At 39.2% G+C, this 25,546-nt stretch overlaps 1 protein-coding gene across 1 annotated transcript in view; it reads right to left on the bottom strand.

Moving 5' to 3' along the window:
• Positions 1–25,546, bottom strand: part of BMP5 (bone morphogenetic protein 5) — a 109,648-nt gene that overhangs the window by 11,272 nt on the left and 72,830 nt on the right. The window contains exon 4 of the mRNA XM_006211522.4: positions 6,672–6,866. Coding sequence (XP_006211584.1) covers positions 6,672–6,866 — 195 coding nt within the window. The remainder of the gene's footprint in view (positions 1–6,671; positions 6,867–25,546) is intronic.

Below are 25,546 nucleotides of genomic sequence, written 5' to 3'. Positions count from 1 at the left end.
GAAAATGACAAATCACTGAAGGTACAAGAGGTAAAATCGTAGGAAAGGTGTGATGGTAGAGTACTCAGTCGTAAATTTTGATATGACCTTGGGGGTAAACAAATTTATGAGAAACTCCAGACAAATAACAATTCCGCCAAAGATGAGGGATTTCAAATGCTATTGCTGCCTTAGCTTAATCCCCATTTCCCGCAGCCAGTGAATTCCTCGCCTGAATTTACCTACAACCTGGTAGGAATTACTGTTATTTATTTGTGTAGGGAAAACTGTGTTTTGTCCATGTATGAATGTGTGACACAAAACAGACACTGCAAAATGACAACTGTCGCTGTGTTTGCTTAACTCTGCTTGGCAAAGCGTCTACCTGGATGATGCAAGTAACATTCTCACCTTAGAGCTCACTGACATACAAACCCGCCCACTAACCTGAGTCTCCAAAAGCCTGCCAGCTGCGCCTAGGTTTCCCAGATGCCTTCCTACCCGCCGTTTTCGCTGCTGACCTCGCCCTCTTTGCATGCTGTCTGCTCGGTTAACAGGGTCCCCGCTCAGCTAGTGGTCCACGCCAGGAAATTTATTGTTTCTTGATTTCCTTTCTTCCTGCCTCCCACCCTATGTTACACCCACCCATAGCACCCTCTGACGGACCCACCTCTAGCCTGGCTGGCCTACCGGAAGCCCTCTGCCCTCTTGGTGCCCTCATACTCCCTCAACGTCCTCTTTGGTAACTTGGTCCTAGGATAACACTTCATCCCTGCTCCGCTCCTAGCTCTCTGACTGTAAGTCTTTTGCCTCTTTTATGAAATTTACTTAAAGTGCCGATGTTCCCACTGGAGGCTCCATCCTCGACATCGCCCTCCTGCACTGGTTTCCATGGCAGCATCGAGTCCTGTGCTGCATCTAAGCGCTGGGCTCGTGGCTGCGTCTTCTCCCTGCACCTTCCCCTTATTCCTGATGCTCCCACCTCCAGAGTTCCGCTGGCCCCATGCCATGTATTGTGGTTTCCACCTCCCATCTCTCCAATCTTATAATCTTCCTTGCTTGGGGTGTTGGGCTAGACTCCTAATCATACTCTGGCCTCCAGCTTCCTCCCTTGGCATCCCGTCCTTCATTCTGATGCCAAATTTAACTTTTTAAAATGCGTATCTGATTAGGACACTCCTTTCCCCAGCTGCCTGCGCAGAAACACCACAGCCCCTGACCATCACTCACAGACTCTTTGCGGCTTGGTCCCTGCTGACATCACACTCCTCTCACACAAGAATACTTGCACCCCCAGCCATTCGAGACCGGTACCTGGCTCCGTAACCGAGCTCGTAAGTCTGAAATGGCTTCACTCACCCCTCCATTTCCGGAAAATGTCTATTCTCTCATGAGTCCCTCATGAGGTCTTGTGGGGCATACCTGGGCACCGCTCAGGCGCTCTGGGCTCATTCGTCTCGCACCACCCGTACCTACTCTAACAGAATTGATCTCCCGATAATTACTAGCGTGCATGTCTTTCCCATTGTCTTTGGGAGCACCTTTTAAGAAGCAAGATTCTTATGTTACCCACATTTTATCAGCGTAGAGTTACTACTGTGCCTGCCACCCACTGGATGTTGATTTAATATGGAATACCTATTTCACAGTAAACCACGCCCAGATATGTTCTCTTCGCGAACTTTCTCCAAAAAGACACTTGAAAATAAGTGACCAAGGGCAGGGGTACTTACTAGAGAGACAGAGGGAGAGAGAGAGAATTTCTCATTTTCTCTAATGTAAAAGTCTGAACTCTTTCTGTACCAGTTCTGAAAAACCAAACCACATGAAGTCATTTGAACAAGAGCAATGAGAACGTCTAACACTGAATGAGCATGTAACCACCGCTGTCGGTTTTTACACATACTAGATCACTGAATCCTCACAACACGTGTCATTTTACCCTATGAGGCCAGTATTATTAACATTCCCTCTTTACAGATGAAGAAACAGAGGCAGAGAGAGGTGACATATCTTGTCCAAGATGATACAACTGGTAAGTAGTGGCCCCAGGGTTGGATGACAGAATGATGGGTGACAGAGAGAGAAATGCACAGATGGACAGACAAGAAGATCACTAGAGCCAGATGTCGCATGCACCAAAATAAGTGTTGTTTTAGAAGGGAGTTCCAAAATTTCACACATTCAAGACACAGACACCAGCTTTTAGCATTACTTACTGTAGAAATCACATGCATTAACACCATTCTCACATGGGCAGCCTTATAGGATTTTCATGGCAGCATTGATTTTCTAAAGCCCCAATTTTTTTTGAATGATTTTGCCCTTGTTTTTATATATGTGTGTGTGTGTGTGTGTGTGTGTGTATTCATTTTTTTAATCAAACTATAGTCAGTTTACAATGTTGTGTCAATTTCTGGTGTATAGCATCATGTTTCAGTCATACATGTACATATTCCCTTTCATACACTTTTTTTATTATGGGTTATTACAAGATTTTGAATATAGTTCCCTGTGCTGTACAGTAGGACCTTGTTGTTCATCTATTTTATATATAGTACTGAGCATCTGCAAACCTTGAACTGCTAATTTAACCCTTCCCACCCCCTTCCCCCTGGTAACCGTAAGTTTGTTTTCTATGTCTGTGAGTCTGTTTCTGTTTTGTAAATAAGTTCATTTGTCTCCTTTGTTTTTTTTTTCTTTTTAGATTCCACATACAAGTGATATCATATGAGATTTCTCTCTCTGGCTTACTTAGTATGACAAATCTCCAGGTCCATCCATGTTTCTGCAAATGGTATTATTTTATTCCTTCTTATCGCAGAGTAGTATTCCACTGTATAAATAAACCACATCTTCTTTATCCAGTCATCTTTAAGACAACCAAAATGTCTTTTAAAGAGTGATGTGATTAATTCTGATACAAGCACTATTGAATACATTGTAGCAGTTAAAAAACATAGTCACCAATTTGAAAGATGGAAAAAATATATTGTCTATGAATACATAAGACCAACTATGACATCAAGAGTGAACTATAGACTTTGGGTGATTGTGAGCAACCAATGTAGTTTCACTTTTGATAATAAAATGCCTCATCCTGGTGGGGGACAATGATAATGGGGGAGGCTGTGCAGGTGAGAGGCAGGGGGTACATGAGAAATCTCTGTACCTTCCTCTCAATGTTCTTGTGAACCTAAAACTGCTCTTAGAAAAGTCTTTAAAAGGCTATAAAAATATACCATTCATGTAATTAATACATAAACACATACATAACAAATGTAAAATGCGTAACAAAAATATATTCTCGAAAAGAGATGTAAATTGGGAGGAAAAGATTCGGAAGTGCGTGCACCATGCTGATACCAGGGTCTCGGCAGTTCCCACCTCAAAAGAATTAGGTGATGAGAGGAGAACTGTAGCTCTTTTTATGACTTGATTACTTTTGAAATAATGAAAACGTATATTAATTATAGACTCTAACACATTGTAAGCAAATAATTGCAATTAATTATTCTTTCTGGTTTTGATTAATAAGTTTGTCCGAGAGGCATGACTTGACTTTGTGTCCAGTAGGCAAGAGATAGTGCCTGTCAGAACTGAGAGTAAGTGCGGGATGCTTCTGTTTTAATGCCTCTTTGAAAGACTTGTCCTAAGACACCACCATGGTTTCAGGCCGGGCACCCATGACTGGATTCACCTTCCAAGATCCCTAGGATCAAGCTTGCAATAAGGAACTTTCCAAGCAGGCCTGCAATGAACCAGAACTTTCCATCTGCCCTGTTAGTTCTCCAAATCTTTAAGGCTCTATTATTTTCAGCACGGATACAGTCCTTAGAACAGCATCTTGCTCTTGGTAGGTTCTTTAAACTCTAATCAACTGAGTGTCTTTCCATCTTAACGGGTGGCTAACTTAAACTTAGCTACTGCCAACATTCCCTTTTCCCCCAAACCCAAATTCAGATAAACGTCAACTGTGTTGCCTCATCGTGAAAATAGGCACTATCTCCCTCAAAGTGTCTGCTCTACCTGCTTGCCAAAACCCTGAAGAGGAGCAAAGAGGGAGAGTTTCTACAGAAAATCTGGGAGCAGGGGTTCTGTGCACACGCCCCTGAAAAAGGAAGTTAGTTTTTCCCACACAGCCAACACGTTAACTTGTTCAACGTGCGTTCGTGAAGTTCCTGTTTTGTGCTAGACACTGTTCTAGGCTCTCCCGTAGGAGCATGGGAGGATAAAAGGGCATTGGGGAGTGGGAAGGCAAGACTCTTTGAAAGAAGAAGGAAATGAAGTAAAGGCAGCAAGAATAACCTGGGCTTTAACTCTCCTGCACTGATGGGGACTTACAACGTTTGACGATATGCGTTGAAAAAAAGAAATGGGACTGAGCAAACTTCTAATACTCCGTCCTGGGCCTTCCTCAGTCGTGGAGTCTCCACACAGTCTTTTATTGTAAAAGCCTAGGAGTGTTACAGCATTTACTATTTATATTTGGATAATTTTTAAATTTCTCTGGCATTTCAAGTCTCCAATGTCTCAAATTTTATATTTATATTAGCATTCCCTTTCCTTAAACCCCTGTTTTTTTGAGCCAAATCCTATGAGACTTTTTCCCGTCTGCTTGATTACTACTTATTGAAAGGTTAAGTCTTCTACACACAAACCAGCTACTTTCTTTCTTCTTATTATCGAAATATGAACACGCTCCAAAACCATCTGCCACATATTTCACAGAAATGGGTGCCAATGACACACTTTTTAAAAAGAAAATATTGGTCTATATTAGAATAATTTTGTACTCTGAATGGTGTTAGGAAACTGGTGAAAAGTTACGTGATTTCTACTCCATGTGTTTTATGCATCTCTGGTTATGGAAGCACATTTGTTTCTTGCGGTCAGGAAGAGAAGATAAACAGAGGTCACCAGCAGGGGAAAGGACTTTGATGATTCCAGTCGCTGGAACGTCTCTGCCAGAGTCATTACGAGATCGAAGAATACGGATGCGACTTAACCTTTCCCCTTTGTAATTTCCTCAAAAATTATTTACTGTTCTATTCAAGATTTAACAAATCTTTTTCTTAATGCAGTCTGCTGCATTAAATTAAAAACATTTCAACCTATTTCAGAACCATTCTACATGAAAAGAAAAATATACAACCTTGACAGGCTAGTATTTACAAGGAAGAAAAGGTCTTAGAGAGTTATATTTCTCCATCTTTCATACTAAGCAATTACAATTTTTGCCAAACTAAATATCTTGTGAAGATCTTTATAAAATAGCCTTGTAATATTAGGCACTAATGTCACGTTTACTTTCAAGTGACAAAGACAGTTAGACTTATTTGATGGAAAATTATTTTACAACACTGCTTTAGGGGTAGCATGTAATTCAGTAGAACGCGATTCCATATCGACCCTCCCCTCCACTTCTGCTGCTCAATACACAAAACAGACCTCTTTCTAACACGATGCTCCTGCGCCCACACTCTAGGGAGGTTCCAACGAATTCCATTTAGTGTTTTCTGTTGAGAGTCTCAGGTTTAAAAAAATGATTGTTTTTGTTTCATTTATAATCATTCATTTCTTATCTAACACTCATGTAAATTTGAGTAATAACAAAAGAACAAGATGACTTGTTGGTTTCAAGTAATTTGAGAACTAATGAAGATTTCAAGAATAATGGCACACACTGAATGTGTCTTTTTGGAAGAACGGAGCGTTCTTATTTGCTCAAATACCACGTGTCGAGTCATTTCTGTTTTTTTCACCGGCTCAGTCACTGCGTCTCGCAAGTACTCTGGTGTGATGGCCAACGACAAAGAGGAACACACATTTTACAAGTGAACAAACATGCTGTACTAAGTTGGAATGTTTCCAGGGCGAGGTTTCCCCTTCACACTGGCTTATTTTTCATAGACACAGATAGTTTCTTGGAAGAAAATAGCCATCATTTGCATCTAAGAGCAGCCTATGAAGATGCGCTTGCAGCCGGGGCTAAACAAGGTGATCACTGATGTTAATGGTAATGATTAAATCCCTTCAGATTTTGGCAGTTTGATGAGTTCAGATCCAACTGTACTTTTATCTCCCTTTCGATCACTGAATAGATTAAATTACAAGCACATTGGAACCGATTATGCATTAGTAATAATTTTGTTAGGTTTCCTATATACATCTGCATGTACACACACTCAGAGCAGACGACTTAAATAATAGCCTCCAAATAATTAACGGAAAAGACCATACAATCTATCCTGCTTCTATTGTCAGAAAAAAAAAATTTAAGCTGCATGCTTTACACGTATTGCTTTAAGTACCAAAAAATAAAATTTTCATTTTGAATTTACCTGGTTACCCAGCCATCGCTGAGAGGCCCTGGGGAGGTCAGCTACAAGTTGCGTCATTCGGTTTGGGTTAGCCTTTGCTGAGTGAGCTAGTTCGTAATTTTATTACTGCCAGCTTGATTTTAATTTGAACAGCATCTTTCAACATACGGGGGTGAGCCCTACTGATTTGAAAATGAACAACAGAGTGACTCATGGATGAAACGTTCTGGATATGCTAGGAAGATCGCTGGATGATTTAATAGATCAAATGATGGTATCTCCAGAGGGTAAATTTATTGTGGCTTCTTGATTTGCAACACACGACCCCATAACTCTCTGTGCATAACTAACGCTCTGCTTTTATCTTACCTCCAACACTGGACACTCTGGAGGAGTCCTGATGAGAGCTGGATTTATTGCGGTTTTGATTTTTCCGTTTGTTGGCTGCTCTCACTGATCGAAGAAGCACCTCACTTGCCTTGAAGAAGGCCACCATGAACGGTTGTTTTGACTGAGGTCCGTGTCTCCCCACCAGACCGGCTGACTTTACGTTGATGCTGTGGCCTGGGACAAAGGGAACAAACCAAGAGTTCATGAAAAAGCTTCATACCTGATGAGAATGAACTCTGGGGCTACTTTGGAAAAGGGAAACATTTTGCAACACTGTTGGGATGTTTTGTCTGCAGGCCAAAGATCCTTAAACACATTGAAAGTTCACCGTTACAATTACGCGTGCTTGGCTTTTCATCTTAGATCACTTTTTCTTTGGTCACAGAGTACCCTCCAGCCTTCACTGACTGATCCTTCTCAGACCTGGAAGTCAGCAAGGTTCAAGGGAAAGGCTTGAACACCATCACCTGGAAATGTCCACGTTCAGTAGCAATTTCCAAAATCTTAGCTGTGGGCTCTTCTCATTAAACGCCCTGTAATTTCCCTCCACGTGATAAAAGCCAAATGGCCAGCTCTCCTTTCTCTAATTCCTTGCAGGTTTTCCCGTGGTGATCAGTGCTGAGAGCTGCCCCCCCTCACCCCTGGCCTGTGCCCAGCGAACTGTACAAAGCTGTAATCCACGTCCAGCTCTTCATGGATCCTTCCAGAAGCCCCTGCTGGAGGTGTGCTTTGAGCTCCAGGTCTTCCTCCATGTAACGGATTTTGAAGCAAACATGAACATCTCAGAACCCCTCCCTCTCCGAGCTTTGACACACCTGAATGATGTTTACTGAAAGGATTTCAGAAGATGCAAACGAAGCCCAGAGATGCTCGGAAAGGAGAAAAACTCCATGTAACCTTGGAGACTTGCCTTTGTCTCTAAACCAGCCTGCATCTCAGATCCTTCTGAGCCGGCTGGTGTGGCTGTTCATCAGGAAAGGAGTACAGCGAGGCCCAGGCAGGAGTGAGGCAAGGTCAGGTGTTCTAGAGACTAGACGTCGATGTTGACAGAGCACTTCTTCCGGTGGGGAGGCAATAATACTGCTTATCATTAAACTAACATTAAAGCTGTTTGGAGTACTTGCGATGTGTGCTAGACATCTTTCTAAGTGTTTTCCATGCATTCTTTTTTTTTTAATTTTATTTTTTATTGAAGTGTAATTGATTTACAGTGTTAGTTTCAGGTGTACAGCAAAGCAATTCAGTTATACACACACATACATATATACATATTTTTTCAGATTCTTTTCCATTTTAGCTCATTACAAGAAACTGAATATAGTTCCCTGTGTTATATACAGTAGCTCCCTGTTGTTTATCCGTTATTAAATTATATATCATTTAATGCCATTCCACAAATACTCTAGGAGTTAGTTATTCTTTGCCCCTTTGTACAATTCGCTCTTGGTTATGCTCTTTTCATTTAAAATAATTATCATGGAAACATTTTATTTATATATATAAAGAGAAGCATTGGCTGATTCGAGCGTAATGAAAATCACCCAAATAAAATGAACTGTTTAACCTTATGTTGTAAATTATTCGAGAATCACTCAAAACGCATGCCAAAAAAAAAAAAAAACTCCTCCAGATACAGAAGTTACCAACCTTTTCAGAGTAAGATATATAATGTGGTTTGAAATACGTGCATGACGGGCCCTGCCTTGCCCCCTGAGAAATGTGCAGGTTTTCTTAAAACATTTATTCAGTGAAGATCGCAGGGCAGCCTCAGTCCATTCTAAGTCCTGACCCACCTTGGAAGAAGGAAAACGGGAAACAAGTCCGTGAAATGGCATCTGTGGCATTTTAGCAAATAAACTCTTGCTCTTAACCAAATTTCTTTTGGCAGTGTAGACTCTTCTGTGTATACTTGTATTGTGCACCGACCTTCCACCGTCGTTAAACGAGACCGTGCCATGTGAGGCTGTGCAGCTGCCGGGAGGGACAGGGAGGTCCCCGGAAGGTGGAGGTGCCGGTTGAGAACAGGACGCGTGCGCGCCGACCGGCCAGCATCCGTCCACGGCCGTTCTCAGCAACTGTTCGCGACTAACTGGGAAAACTTGCTCGGTTCCTACAAATATGAAAACGGCCACCCGCTTCACACATGCCTGCCTACTCAGGCCTACCGGAGAAAGAACCGACAAATAATCGGAGCAGTAAACCTTATACAAATAAGCGCATGGGTTTCTCTTTTAAATGCAAACTCACGGTGGCGCCACGCCAGGGTCTATATTTCTTAGAAAAACTCTATCACGGGCATAAATGAAAGAGGCAGTTTGATTTGAGGTCAGGGTAGTTTCCATTCTACTTCCACTGTAACAAATGTATTAATTCAGCTCAGACTTCCTCCTTCTGGCAGCCCTTTTGCTGTAAAAAGAGAAATTAGAAGTCCCAGCCAAATACCATACCTTGAACTGACCCACTTCAATACATAAACACTTTTACAACATGTTTATTCAGGTGTAGCACTTGAAATTGGTTTAAGATGTTTCCACTGACAGGGAGCGCAGCAAAAGAAAAAAAAAAGAACTAAGAAACTTGACTATTAAGGAATAGAATAACTAGCAATCTGTTCTTCAGGTTTTTTATTTATTTTTTTTTTTTTCTGCCTCGGAGTACAATATCAAATGTATTTGTCGAGCTTTTATTTTGATGTTTTAATGAAGTGTTAATTTAACAGGAACTCAATTTTTACTCGCATCCATTGATGACTGCAGAAATCATTTAGAATATATGATCTCTCTAATGCTGAAGTAGGTTGTCCCAAGATGGGCAGGAGTGGAACATGGTTAAAATCGGTTTTCCATTCGTTACAACACACACTGACCCTTTTATAGTCCCATAAGCAATTCATGCAGAGTGCCAAGTTTCCCTTGGTTTGCAAGAGGGGTTTCTTTTGTTATTATTCTAAAGACTTCGAATATTTTAATTTTTATCTGTGGAGAAATAATACTGCTCCCAAGATTTATGTTCTGGAAACTCTAAGGATGTGTGTATGTTACAAATATGGGCTTCTCGGACTTTACAAAGGTGGATATTGTGTGTGAAGCAAAGGACCCTTCAAACCAATGTGAACTCCCTTTAAAATAACTTTTGATATTATTAAGTTTCCTCTTGGTTTCCTTTTGACTTCGGCAATGAGGTGACTATTAAGATTCCACAAGTTAATGCTCGCTCAGTGGCTCTTGGTCTTGAGTTAGACCGTGGAAGCATTAACTATTCAACCGACTCCTTCAGACACATTAGACCTACGTCGATTATGCCGACGGAGCCTTCTGAATGGCTGAACAGTTGTTTTCCTTAGAAGGACTAATAGAAACCAAGACTATATTGTATGTATTAAAAATAGTGAAACTTTTATAAAATCTCTTTAACAATGTTGAATTTTACGATTAAGTTACAGTATGTTTTAGATACTACAAATGTATCCATAAAGAAACGTACCTTAAACACTTTGATTTAGGAAAACTGCACATAGGTGTGTGTTCTCATGGTTTTATTTTTCAAAGCTGATCCTTATTTTTGATTTCTCATTAAAAAAGTATAGGAAATAAAAAGAGCCTTAAAAGAAAAAGGTGATAAAGGATCCCAGCTTGAGTCCTCACCTTAGGATTCAGACAGGTCTAGGCATGGCTAGAACATGGGTAAGTTTAATTCACCAGGGATACGTCTGGATAAGGATGGACCAGCCTGAAAGGGAAGAACTCATCGTAAGGAAATGATGAACCCGTAAAGCACAGATTCAGAACCACGTCCCAGTGAGTATAAGGAAGCAGGGGATTTTGAGTCTGTAACTGAGTTCCTTCTGGCCCAGTACCAAGGTGGGCATGATTAACTCCTCATGAACAAAGGCGATTCCAAAAAAATCTGACAGAACTGTTTTTACCTAAAGTTCCTGTAAAATCCTGGGAGGACAAGGCAGCCCTATTTTGGAGCTTGGTTAACAAGGAGACACAAGTGGTGGGAGGAGATTCTTCCTCCATCAGAAGAGTGGTTTCCAAGGAGTTTGCTACGTGGGTACTGAGGGCAGGTCCAAGACGGTCTCCTGTACCAGCATCAGGATCCGCCTCCGAGAGAGTCGTAGTTCAAAGGTGAGCAGAGCAGCAAGCTGATGGCACAAGGAGTTTTAAGGTGGACCCAAAACTGTCCCAAAGTGAGAGGCGGTGCCAGTGATGGGATGACGTGATCCTAGAACAAGAGGACACTTCCCTGTGTCACATCCATGTCCTGATGTTGGACCCTCAGAGGAGGGAAGGGAAGTGATCTGCTAAGTGGGTGGGGTGGTAAAAAGAGAGTGAGAAGAATTTGATGGTGGAGAGTTCAAGTTTAAAGACACTGGGGGATCTCCCACACAAGTGGGAGGGGAGAAGAGACAGGAAAGGATATACCGGCATCCCAGTGATTTCACTGATGGCAGCTAGGACCAAAGAAACACGGTGCCCGATTCTCCAACGTTTGAGTATCACAGAATCCTTGGATTATAAAATGAAGGGGTGGGGGGAGGATAAATTAGGAGATTGGGATTGATACATACACACTACTGTATATAAAACAGATAAACAACAAAGACCTTCTGTAGAGCACAGGGAACTATATTCAATATCTTGTAGTAACATAATGGAAAAGAATCTGAAAAATATATATGTATATGTATATGTATATGTAGAACTGAATCCCTTTGTTATACACCTAAAACTAACACTGTAAATCAACTACACTTTGATAAAAAAAAATGTTTTTTAAAATGAAAGGGGTATTGAGGCCAAATGTGGGAGCCCAGAGTCTGGTACAGACAGAGATTTTGTCTTTTGCATTTACGAAGAAAATACCCACTGAACCGCTCTGTGTGAACATTTTGGAGAACTGGTCCCACCTTGGCCATCGTGTTCTCATCTTAAAATTATCGTACAGGTACTGAGGGAAGAGAAGCAATCAGAGTAGCAAATGGATGGTTGTATTATCTCTCGGTTTTATTGATTACAGAATGAATGAAGATGGAGTCAGGATGGTATCTTCAAGGAAATAATTATTCTCTTCACACAGGAATCAAGAGGAAACTCCATGAGGCTACAGCTCTAACCTAACACATTTCGCCACAATTGAAGATGGAGGTTCGAAACTTCCAGATGTGCTCCCCTACCCTTACTTTGTTTGAGCACTGGAGCTGGGGTATTGGATTCACATCTGCCTAAGGACTCAACTATTTCAAGTCTAGAGTCACAGAGCAGGTAGGCAGGCAAACCAAAGATCCATCCCAAACTCATAAGTTTTGTATTTCAGACCATTCCTTTTGGAAAACGTGACTTTCAAAATGTTTATTTCTTTAAAAACAGGGTTATTAAAGGAGGCTCTGACATAAAACAGCCCTTCACAGACATGTTGATGTTATAAGGATAAGTGGTTCCAAATATGAGCATTTAGTTTCCCTCCAGATACACAGTTTGAAAAAAACATTCATTTGAGGATTTATCGGAGTCTAAAAGTTGATATCACTCTACGATGTTAGCCTAAATTCCAGTTTGTTTCTTCCCCTATAAACCTACAGTAATTGCCTGCTTAACCCAAAACACCTGTGATAAAACTTACACACACATTACCTTTTCTTCCTCTGGAAAGTCTCCTGCAGCATCCTTTATGGACTAGTTCACAGAAAACAAGTCAGCACACTGTTTCTCATTCACATATCCTTCTGATCTTTGCTAATTTTCTATCTGTAATTAAATTTGATGCTGGTGCTCTTAAATTATAGTTTCCCTGACTCTCAATTAGACTGGAATTTTATACCCTTTTTAGAAACAGATGATTTAAAATGTGTAGAATTCTCTCCTGGGTGTACAGACGAAATCATTTTCATATCAGATTTTAAGGAATGTGGGGGAGATAGAATTTTTGTCTACTTAAACTCCATAGACATTTTAACTCAGTGTAACCCGAAATTAAGCATATTGTCATCTAGCTATGAATTTCAAGGCTGCCATACTTTGATGAAAACTTCGCAGAGTTTCTAGTTTTACAGTAAAAGCAGAGACCTATTGCCGGACATTTGAAGTGTCACAAATAGAATTTTACAGTCATGCTCAGGATTTTCTTGTTTTTAAGATGGTTTAATTTGCCTTATAATCTCAAAAAAAAGAAAAGAAAAGAAAGAAAGAAAACAAGGAAAAGATGGGATTTTAAACTTTCATGGTGATACTGGAAACTCCTAGTAATATGGTATCGGTTTTTAAAAAAAGATATTTTTGAACTTCAGAGTGCAAGGTAGAATCTTTGGTGATTTTTCACGGTAATTTTGGGGTTCTGTTTAATATGCCAGGCTCCTCATGCAATTCCTATTGCTAGATCTTTTCATTCACTTCTTTATACTGATACTTAAAAGAGTAAATTAAGAGGGGGGAGGGTATAGCTCAGTGGTAGAATGCCTGGTTAGCATGCCCCAGGGCCTGGGTTCAATCCCTATTACCGCCATTAAATAAACAAACCTAATTACTACCCCCCACCCCTGCCAAAATAAAATAATTAAATAATAAATTTAAAAAAAATTTTAAATAGTAAATTAAGAGGTAGGGGCACAGCTCAGTGGTAGAATGTGTGCTTAGCAAGTACAAGGTCTTAGGTTCAGTCCCCAGTACCTCTATTAAAATAAATAAATAAATAAACCTAATTACCTCCCCCCCTTTCAAAAAAAAAACGAGTAAATTAAAAATAACCACTTTGTTTTATATTAAATATTAAATTTTTACTATTTTATATTATTAAAAAGTATCCAAAGCAAAAGGAGGGTCACGTGTGATAATACGAGGGAATAAGGAAGGATTCTGTGAAAAGACACCTCTGGAGCCGTGACTTCCCTGGAGGGCAACTGGGGACCCCATCCTGACGAGGCGCCGACACCAACCATGGGGTCGAGCGCTGTTTGCAGATGAGAAATGCGGTCCCAGTTCCTGGTAACACTGCGGCGAAAGAAACCCATTTTCCTCTACGATCTGGGGGCGTGAAGGGAAGAGATTTTTTTCAAGAGTTGGAATTCTTCCTAACAAGTTTGCAGAAGGGACTGTAAGGCCCTGTACTTGGAGAGAGCCCCGGGGGTCAGACAAGAAATTGGGATATTTGGGCAGAAGCATAGACGTGATGGCTCTAGGTGGGACCAGGACCCGGGTGGGGGCGGCGAGGGGGGTGGATTGCAAACAGTTGAGAATTGCAGCCCCAGAGGCTCCTGGAAGGAGGGCCTGGAGAAAGAAAGGCCGAGAACCATAAAGGAGCAGGGCCAGGGGTTTGTGCCTGGTGGTGGACGCTTTCCAGAACCCTCAAACGTTTTATTGCACGGAGGGTGGGACTGAGGTGATGGAAAAGGATTAGCCTCCTTCCATGGGACATCGTCTGAAACGCGGAGGCTCCCTGTCTCGGGCAGGACCGACCCAGCAAACGCTTTTCACTGGGGCCCTACCCTCAGCTGGTGGAAATACGAATCTCAAACTGAGCATCGTAGTTTACCTTAGCATAAGCACTTACTTTTTAATAGCTGTTCTCTTTATATTTATGCCTCTCCCCCGAGGCCCGCCAAACTTTTCAGACATCATCTGTCACATGGCCCGAAAACACTGGTTAGCAGTGGATCTTACAGGCCTCATTTATTTTAAGAAAGCAGAAACATTCTTTTCACAAAACCATGGGAAGGGTGAATTATTTTTAGTCTTTTTTCCAGTTATTATATGGGTTTTTTTAAATTAAAAAAAATGTACACACACACACACACACACACATATTTCTTTCCTTGAAATCATAGGAGAGTTAAATAAAACTATAATGAAACAGTTTCAGCAGAAATCAACCAAAAAGTCTTGAAAAACGATTTCTCTGTGTTCAGATGTCAATGAAGCAAAGCTTTCAGGCATTAAATTCATCTGGGTTTGTGTCACAGCAGGGAAGTTAATTTCATACCCTGTAGTTTGAACTTTCATCATTCAGAAAAACATAGTTCATTGAATGTCTGACCTTTCCTTCCAGTCTGATATGGGAACCTGTGAAATGACCATTAAGCTACTTCAAGAATCTTTAGACTAGTCCAGGACTACCAAAATGGAAGAGAAATAAATCCTACTGAGGCTTGATAACAAGAAAGAGTGAACGCTGTTTTCCAAAGTACACAGTGAAGAACTGATAGTGACATACTTAATGCCAAAAAAATAGAGTTAAGACATTTGGGACTTAATTCTTTCCTCTATGTATGAAAGTTGGGTCACAAAACATTCTGCTGTGTAAAAAGCAGCAGAACTTTTCTTCACCAGTTTCTTCTGTCTCTGGCTTTGGCAAAATGTGAACTGATCTGCACCACATAAGGGACCAGGCACATAAGGCACCTCCAGGAGTCCACGGTGGCCTCCAAAGCAAAAGGATCTTTCTGAGCTGTCCACATGCAAAATGTTAGTTGGGTTCCCAGAGGGCTTACCCTTTGGTCTGCCTGGGTCAGAAGCACATCTGATCTCGCAGCATAAGTAGACCTTTCGTGTTTCTATCAGTTGTATTAACCCAGAGAGAAATCTCATGTGAAGACCTCCACACATAAACATAGCTGGTACCCCAAAGTAATAACAAGCAAGTCTTTCTAAAGGATCGGGGAAGTTGGGAATGGAGCAGGTAAGCCCAGTTCCCACTTTCTGAAGGTAAAAAAGAAGCACCAGTTCAGCAGTTCCACTCCTGGGCATATATCTAGAGGGAACGCTAATTCAGAAATGTACCCCACTGTTTGTAGCAGCAAACAATAGGCAGTACATGGAAAAAACTAACATGTCCATCGATAGATGACTGGATAAAGAAGATGTGGTATATATACAATGGAATACTACTCAGCCATAAAAAAGAACAAAATAATGCCACTTGCAGCAACATGGATGGATCTGGAGATTGTCATTCTAAGTGAAGTCAGCCAGAAAAAGAAAGAAAAATACCATATGACATCACTTACATGTGGAATCTAAAAAAAATGACACAAATGAACTTATTTACAAAATAGAAACAGACTCACAGACATAGAAAACAAACTTATGGTTACCAGTGGGGGAAAAGGAGTGGGAAGGGATAAATTGGGAGTTTGAGATTTGCAGATCCTAACTATTGTATATAAAATAGATATACAACAAGTTTTTACTGTACAGCACAGGGAACTATATTCAATCTCTTATAGTAACCTGTAATAAAAAAGAATATGAAAAGGAATATATGTATGCGTATGTATGACTGAAACAGGATGCTGTACACCAGAAATTGACATGACATTATAAACCGACTCTACTTCAATAAAAAGAAAATGAAAAAGAAGCACCAGCTGCCATCCATTGAAGCTCTCGGTATTTTGGCAATTGTTTACAACATCATCTTCTTTACTCCTCACAATAAAAGCAATGGTTGCATTTTGGAAATGAATGCAGTAGGGCTCAGAAAAGGGTCCTGTCTTTAACTCTGCCCTGTCGACCTTAAAGCTGTCCACTCTTCCTATTAGGATACAGAGTTCCCCTTTGTCAGGGACTGTTGAGGGCTGATGCTTCGCTCTTGGGTCTCTGCCCTGCATCTTGAGAAGACTGGAGGAAATCCATCCATCTCACGGGTCTGCTGGTGACCCCCAGATCTGTCAATCACACTGTGATCCCTGCTGGTTTTGTCAAGTTTAAGGTCAGACTCTCCTCAGTAAGTGGGAAGATAGCTCAACCCTCCTTCTGACCAGGAAAACACAGGTGGTTCCCCCAGTTTCTGTTCCACTCAAGTTGAAACTTGACCAGTTTGACCGCAGAGAAATGAGTGTGCGTTGTTAAGGAGCTGGGATATGTCATTTCCCTATCAAAGTATTTTTCCCTCTAATTTCAAGTTTTGATCACCCCTTGTAATACAATAGCTGCTAAATGGCACTCCCACAGGTGCCAGGACCATTTTAAGGCTGGTCATGAAGGGTCAAAGGGTGGCCCAGTTCCCAGGAATCCCAGTCCCTTCCCCAAAGTAGTTGGAATCATCCTCCCACTTGTTAGCATATGAAGTCATGCAGCCCATAAAAACTAGCAACACAGCTCCTCATGGCCACTCTCCCTTCTCAGTGTGACAGGCCACACTCTGTCTCTGGAGTCTGTGTCTAGTTTTACTTTAAACTGAGCACCCAACCCCCACACCTGGTGGCCTTTCTCTTGCTTTCTGCAACAGCCTGCACTCTGTCTATAGAGTATGTATCTCTTTGAATAAATCTACCTTTACTCAACTGGGGCTCGCTCTTGAATTTTTTCCCGTGCGAAGCCAAGGACCCACATTTGGCAGGGCACGTCCCAGGGACTCAACAGAGACCTGGGACACGGCCATCCTCTCGCCCCACATTTTTGTGCTGTATCATCTTGGCCAGAGGCTCTCTCTTGCCTACTTACGATACAAAACCAGCACTGTCTTTATTTTGTAATAGGTCTTTAAGAAATGAAGCAATGGGTTTATCTGAAGATGTCAGCAAAAGGTTAGATTCAGAGTGGAGAGAAAAAGAGGAAAGACAGAGTTAAGTCTGATGAGAAGAAAACGGAGACTCATATTCTTCATGGCCTTAACGCAGTATTACCATGAAAATATTTACCCCTGGGATCATTAGTCCAAGCAGAGTGAGAGTCTAGAATAGGGAACATAACAAACAAAAAAAACTGGAATATGTTTCTGACGCTGGCATTTGTTTGGCAAGGTTGGCGCTCCATGCTTACTGTTTTGAATTAGGGAAAATCAAAAACAGAAATACAGATGCAGCCAAATACTTCCATATCCCTTTCCATTAAGGGGAATCTAAAAAAAAAAAAAAGGTAAAATACATCTTTCAGCAGATAATGAAGCAAGACTAACTCCTGTTTGTCTCTGCTTACTTTAAATCATTGATTTCAAAACTCTTTTTCACGGACGTTTTTGAGTTGTGAGGCTAAAATTTGGATAAGCAAATGATGTTTACCCTGTGGCTCTCATTCAAATATAAACATACCATAAATTAAAGCAAAGGAAATTGCCTTGAAAACCTTGTTTTAAAACATTGTATAGACGGTGGACACAGTAAAACAGCAAATTCAAGATTTTCAATTTATTACTGAATGTATTCTCTAGGCACATCTATTTTTAAAGGAAAAATATTTTCTACCAATCACTATAGAAGTCTAAATTCAGCGATATAGGCCCATTTCCGAGTACCAACCAGAAAAAATAAAATACAGGTAACAAACATAGATACCATCATCATGATTATCCATTTTCCACTATAGAACTAAAGGATCTGTAATTATATTCAAACCATTGTGTTCAAAATATGAGGTTTTTAGAAAAGCAGTCATGGCTCCCCCAGTTAAACTCTGCTCACAGGGAAAAAACAAAAAAAGTGAAGCTAAGCATACTGAGAAATTAAAAATGTGTTTCATTGCCGAAGATTTTTCTTCTCCATTTGGGGGGGGGGAAATTACCCTAATGTGTTGCTCCCCTAAAACACACTGCAAGGAGTCAAAACTTTTTAAGGCTGGAACAATACCAGGTCACCCTCAGCCTTGATGCTGGAAAGGGACAGTGAGATGAAGGAAAGGACTGATTTCATCCTGATTTTTTGCAAAATGATACATTTTGGAAACTGTGTGCTTGCCCAGCCTCTGGTGAGTTTGCTGTGCCCTGATGTAAGCTACGAACTTGAGCACCAACTGACACTGATGTAAACTACAAACTTGAGCACCAACTGATACTTACAAAGGATGGTGGGAGAGATGGATGTGAGGACCCCATGGTGGGGAGTGGGGATTACAGAGCGTAAGATGGAGAAGTTGGGGAAACAGGGAAGGAGAACCTGGCAAAATACCTAGTGAGCGACCTAGGGCACTAAGGATGGGGAACGTCCATTATCAGATTCAAAATAAAGAAATTAAATTTGGCTAAATTTAATTAAACGTTGAAGTCAATCACTGGCAGAGGAAAAGTGACTTTTTCTTCTTTTCAGTCTGTAAATTTATCGAATTAACTATCATTATGCAAGGAGCTAAAAGAAATATTGAAGCAGCTAGATTTAAAAAACAAGAAACACGGTAAAAATGCCATTCCTCTTAGTGGGTCAGATCACAATTAAATTCCAGACAGAAAATATAAAAACCCAAAGGTAATCGCCAACAGATCCAACATAAGATCGATCTTGTTCCATCATAATCATTAATAGCATTGTTTTGTTTGGAAATTATAAAAATACATTTATTTTTGTCAGTTTGGAATTTACACAAAACTCGTATAATTTGTGAAGGTCACAGTATGTAAGATCTAGCTCTGGAAACAAATCATTTTTAGATTCATAGGTAAGACTCTTAAGCTTCCTAAGGCTAAGTTTCCTCATGTACGAAATAGGGAAATAGTGAAGATAAAGTAGACATTCCATTTAAAGAGCTTACCAAATGTCAGGCATTTAGTAAGCACCCAGGAAATATTAGTTTCCATTAGTTATTAATATCATTTTGATTGACCATCGCAGCAAATGCAGGGTTATTTTAAATGAACTAAAGATGCATCATGGAAATAAAACCTGAATTAATCATGAAGAACTGAAAAATACAAAATATCAGCATGGAAGGGAAAAAGAAAAAAGTACCACTAATCAGGGTGTGAAAAAGGATATCTTTGTATAGACAGAAAATAAGTTTTGCTAAGTTGAGTGAGTTTGAAAATACATAAAGTATGGTTTACAAAAATCTTACATGACTAAAAAGAGAATTAATAAGAACTTAGATGGAACAAAGTAGAAATTTAACAGTGCTCTGATATTCATGTTGAGTTATTCTAACCATGAACGGCATATTGATGCTTTTGCTCATTTTTATGCAGTGGGAAAATGGCAAAAAATCTAAAGCACACAGGAAAGATTTATGTTCTCTGATGTGCTTTAAGACATTACACAAGCTAGAAAACCCATAGGTCACAGCTTACATGGGTTTGGAAAATTAACAAACACAGTTCTTAAACCCCAAAGGAAATCTATGTCATATTTATTTTTAGTAAAAATCTAGTCATTTTTACCATAAAGATACAGGAATTCTGCTCAATGGAAACCCTCCCGAGTCATTCACATGAAATGACCAATGTCGTCGTTTTGTTTAGCTCTCTTTTAAATATCTCCCCATGGCTTGATTCATTTAAAAAAAAAAAAAAGTTTTTTAGAAACAAGTACATTGCCATACTTTGATTTATGTTTTAATGTTTTTAAAATTCTATAGAACTAGGATAAAAACAGACCACTTTAAAATATTCTGGAAAAATTTAGATTTAAGTTTTATGTTTTGCTACGACACTGAAAAACATCGTAGCACTTAAAGAAAATATAATCCTACCAAATGCTGTCATAAGAGCTCTCTAGACACGTTAATAATTATAGATTTCCAACTAATAATTACAGATTTTCAATTATAGATGTTCAACTGCGGACTCATCAGATCCCGCAAGTTGATTACATGCGAATTTGCGCCTGGGTATCACCGCTCTCCGTGCACACACGCGCACACATACACTTACCCCAAAAGAAAGTTCATGGGACGTCTTAACGTTTCCTGCTTCCCTTTATCGGTTTTTTGAATTTTAACGTTTCCTGCTTCCCTTCATCGGTTTTTTGAATTTTAACGTTTCCTGCTTCCCTTCATCGGTTTTTTGAATTTTAACGTTTCCTGCTTCCCTTCATCGGTTTTTTGAATTTTAACGTTTCCTGCTTCCCTTCATCGGTTTTTTGAATTTTAACGTTTCCTGCTTCCCTTCATCGGTTTTTTGAATTTTAACGTTTCCTGCTTCCCTTCATCGGTTTTTTGAATTTTAACGTTTCCTGCTTCCCTTCATCGGTTTTTTGAATTTTAACGTTTCCTGCTTCCCTTCATCGGTTTTTTGAATTTTAACGTTTCCTGCTTCCCTTCATCGGTTTTTTGAATTTTAACGTTTCCTGCTTCCCTTCATCGGTTTTTTGAATTTTAACGTTTCCTGCTTCCCTTTATCGGTTTTTTGAATTTTAACGTTTCCTGCTTCCCTTCATCGGTTTCTTGAATTCTGGTTTAAATGGAAGTATCTAATACCAGGTTCCTAAAGACAATACGTGCCTATCAACTGTACCCTCTGAATGTAATATCTGCATACCCATAGTGCTTACAGTGTAAACGATTATCTGAGCAACCCCCTCGTGCAGTATAATAACCCCTAAACAAAAGGTCAACGAAACAGTGGATTCTTCTAGTCCCCTACAGCTCATTCCCACACAGTACAATCAATTCCATAGCCATTAACTCTCATGTCTTTGGTACATTTTCTAATGCCTTCAATCTGCCCTTTTACACATTGATTTAATTTCTGGTCTATGGGAAAAATGCTTAATTTTACTTATTCACTGTATTTATTGATGTATTTGAAGAGAATTGTTCTTAACTGTCCTCCCAACTTATTTTTAAATATTCACCCAGAAGTCAAGCACAGATGCTCTAATTATCCTTGACATTAAACAGTCCATAAAGAACTACCCCATTTATACTAATATTTACCTAAAACAAATCATAGGAGTATATGTTCCTTTTTCCCTATCAGAACATGTAGCAAGATATGTGATTCTTGCCATTTCTTGGCTGTCAAGACTCATGTATTTATTTATTTGAAACCAATTGTCATCACCATAAATTCAGCAAAAGGGAGCCATGTGGTTTCATGAACAAAAGTGACTTAATTGCTTTATAAGATGAAGTTCAGATATGGGAAGAGAATATTATCAAATCTCAAAATGTTTAAGAGATCCTCTGATAAGTGGACATAATTCAACTTTTTGAACTTAGATAAATAATAATGAGAAACTGTAGTCAAAACAGCAGGACAAAAAGAAAAATATCACCCTTGATCTCTGAATTTCTTCTGCTACTTATTAGCACTGTGTCAGCTGATACTGAGATTAACCAGCCACATAGATCATCTGACCCTTGACACAGATAAATAGTCCTCTGACAACACAGGGGCTTAATTTGGAAATTTTTCCCCTGAGGTAAAAAAGACTGCATTGGGGAATCTAAGGCTAACACAACAAACTTATTTTACCAGATACTTCCATTTAAAAACAGCAGATTCCAGGACCTCCTAAATTGAAGCAGCTTTTTCATTAAGCATGCTCACATTTAATCAAAGAGTATCAAGTAGTAATTTGCACATATGTTTAATATATAATGACAGGAGGACTTCAGATACTAATGTATTTAAATACTAATGTATTTTTCTAATTAGGAGTATAGATGTTGTAATTCAAACGACATCATGGAGTTTTGGAAAAACCTAATGTTTTAATACAGTATATTTAGGAGATGTCACATGATATTGCATTGTATCAGTATGCTAAATTATTCCGCACATAACAAGGAACAACAGGAGTAAGCAACACCTCACAGTTGTAGAAAAAAAAAATCCCATTTTTTCTCATTAATGTGGGTGTGGCAGTTGTCAATTTCCAGGAACGAACCCCTGAAAATACCAAAAGTTGAAGCGGAGAGAACATGGCAAAACCCTGGGTAATAAACGTTTTAAAATACCCACTTTCAATTTAATTGTACTGACAACTAAAATTAAGATCTTTTTTAAAAAAAATTATAGTTATAAAGAGGATTAAATCATCGGTGCTTTAGAAAAATGGAAATTTGGAAAAATGGAATAGAGAAGACTTTAATGTACCAACAAGTAGAAAACAAAAAGCTATAACTTTGCCCCTTTACAATGTCTAGGAAATATACTGTTAACCAGCATGGGTTCCAGTCTGAGAAGGAGGCAACAGTTATAATCACAAGGGTCTGTTTCCTTGACCTTTGAAGAGGTCTTCTATGATGTTCTTCCAGCCAATTCCTAAGGTAACTTCAGTTTTATGATTTTCTTTTTTTCTGGGAAATGTCATTCTATGTAGTGGGGATTTTACGCAATTTTCTCAAAACATTAGCACAACATATACCAGGAGCTGTTGGGCTCCACTCTTTAACAAAGACTATCACTGTTTTTTTAGCCATGTGTTCCATGAGCATTAAAACACTGCTTGCAAACGTTAAGAAGCCAAGTTGATGTGTAAAGCTTCCTGATAGGTCCACTGGGCCAAATCTGCACTGAGGCACCTTTGGGTTGAAAATCTTTTCTGATGATAATGTGGACCAGTTTTTCATCAGTTACCCCTCCTGAGCGACAAGGAGCTTGTTCCCCTTAAACTCATTGAGGCAACTAGTTATCCCCAAAGTAACCATGTTGTGTTTTCCCAAGTGGTCAGACCTTGAGAAGACTACCATACTAGGTACTAATAATCTGATATGAATCCCTGCCAATATAAGCAATCAATTGATCATGACATATATCTCTGAATATTCATTTCTGTTGGCTTCATACCCTAGATCGGTGTGTATTTGAAAATTTCCTACCAGTAATCATTTTATTAACCAATGTTATTATACATGCACCTAATAACATAGCTGTCTATCTGCTAGGCTTCCAACTTAAAGTTTAGGAACATGGATCAGTAATCTTACCTTTCTCCAGTGGACTGTCATTTGTGAATTTATCTAAAAGCCCTGAAAATCAACTGTAAAACTTCCAGCAGTAAAAGAATTGATCCTGAGTTAAAGAAGTGCCACATGGAGTAAGTCTCCGAGCATTTTCTCGTCCAGTTCAGCCCAAGGACTATTACTCCTGCCCTCCGTGGTCCAGCCACGATTGTCTAGTACAGTCTCACACTGTCCTCATAAGGCAATTACCATTACACTCATTTTATTAATGCTGTGGCTAAAACATAAAATATTTTATCAGTGCCAAGATTTGACTCTAGCTTTCCTAATGATTTCTTCTTAGAATTTCTATGTCCAGAATGGAATTATCTATTCTATTTATCGATCCTCTTTATTTAAATTAAGTATCAAAACTTTGTACTCTAAATTTTCATAGCAATAGCTAATTTCTTTATTTTACATTTAAGCATTAATTATAATGAATTTATATTTAAAATTTTTATTGAAGTATAGTTGATTTACAATGTTGTTATAATGGATTTAATTTGATAATTTAATACATCTGAAATCTTTTTTTTTTTCCCTCCTTGATTTGGCTACAAAACTTAGTGAAACTTTGAAATCTCTGACTTTAAATCTGAATTCTTACCTTCATACACTTGGAAATTATGCCACAACTTTGTTCAAAGAAAAATGGATTTTAGAGTTTTATTAAAAAAAGAAGCTTATAATGTTTCTTGGACACTAAACAATATTCTGACAAAACAGCATTTTGATGACTTGAATACAAATGAATCAGAAACATACGGATCGAGTTTTCCTTGATGTGTAAGTGGGTTTGAACAGAAAGGAAAAAGTCATTGGCAAAATTTATTCCGAGTATTGCCAAAGCTAAAATGTCTGAAAACACAGGGTTTTTAAAGACATCCTAATGATCCCATAATACTATCTTTGTTTTCCATCTCTCAATTATTCTATAAGCCCAAATTTGAAAAAAAAAAAGAATTAATTTACTTGGAAGGTTTACATAAAGCATCAAACAATGGAAAATTATAGTGTTTGGGGGAGAAAATCCAAGTCTTAAAAGCTAGATTAAATTGCTATCTGTGTAATAAACCATGTCCATACACACACACACACACACACACACACACACACACACACACACACACACACATATATATAAAGGATAGTAATTATGATAGATTTTTTTACAATTTTAATAAAGATCTAATAAGTCAGATAATTCATGTATCTTTTTAATTTAGGGAACTGAAAATCTTAAATTACTAAGTCTCCTCATTTGCTATTAAAAACAGTACCTATTTTATCCTAGAGGATTATTAACCACCATGAGAGAACGCTGAAACTGATCTTGCAAAATTGGATGCAACAACTTGTGTGGAATTTCTAGATTTGGCCATGGAGAAACAGCAATGTTTCTTTTCTGTTTGCTTGCTCATGTGTTGGCTTTGTTTAGCTGAAACAGACTTAAAGGATCTCAGAGAATTGTCTATTATGCATGAAAAAAAAATCAGTAGAACATCCTTAAACTCTCCTGCCAAATCCATGGCAGTTCATTTATCAAATTTCTAAAAAGAATATTTCACAAACTGACATACATTCCACAGGTCCTCTGGGAAATCATCATGCTACTTTTGATTTCAACAGTCTTTTGATTTCCAAAGTATATTCAGGCTTCTCTCCTACTTTTTCTGTGTGTAAGCAGGATAAACAAAATTTAATAATACATATCCCTGACTTTCTCCTCACCTTGTGATGGAAATGATTTCAACTACTGTCCTGTGGTTTGTGGTACAAAATTCTCCTCCTGTGTTACACCAAACTGGTGTGGTTAATAATCACTCCACATGTACAGCTTGGGTGTCTTTTGAACAGTTACATGTTCAACGCAGGTGGTCTCTAAGAGCCATGTAAATCACAAACTCGTTCAATGATCATTTAAAACATGTTTTTAATACCTACAACGGCACTGCACCAAGTACCAAGTGTGTGACTGTGAACCGGAAATCCACATCCATGAGCTCATGAAACTCATATTCATTCAAATACGCAATCGTGAAGGTGTAACTCTGATTGATTAAAGCAGCAAGTCCAGCCCTTTAATGACCTGTGATCAAGCTACAAGAACATACACATGAGTTAGATGTCACTCTTCTTCGCCATTCCTAGAAATCTTACCCAGCTGACCAGCCTAAAAGTCACCTGGACCACGGTTCTTTCGCCTCCATTTGGACTTAACCATCTGTCTTACCTTTTCCTATAGTGTCTTGATCGCATCACTAT

Source organism: Vicugna pacos, chromosome 20, assembly GCF_048564905.1.
Source record: "Vicugna pacos chromosome 20, VicPac4, whole genome shotgun sequence".
NCBI classification, from domain to species: domain Eukaryota; kingdom Metazoa; phylum Chordata; class Mammalia; order Artiodactyla; family Camelidae; genus Vicugna; species Vicugna pacos.
Note: the sequence above shows the minus strand (reverse complement) of the source record. Positions and strands in the feature narration are given on the sequence as shown.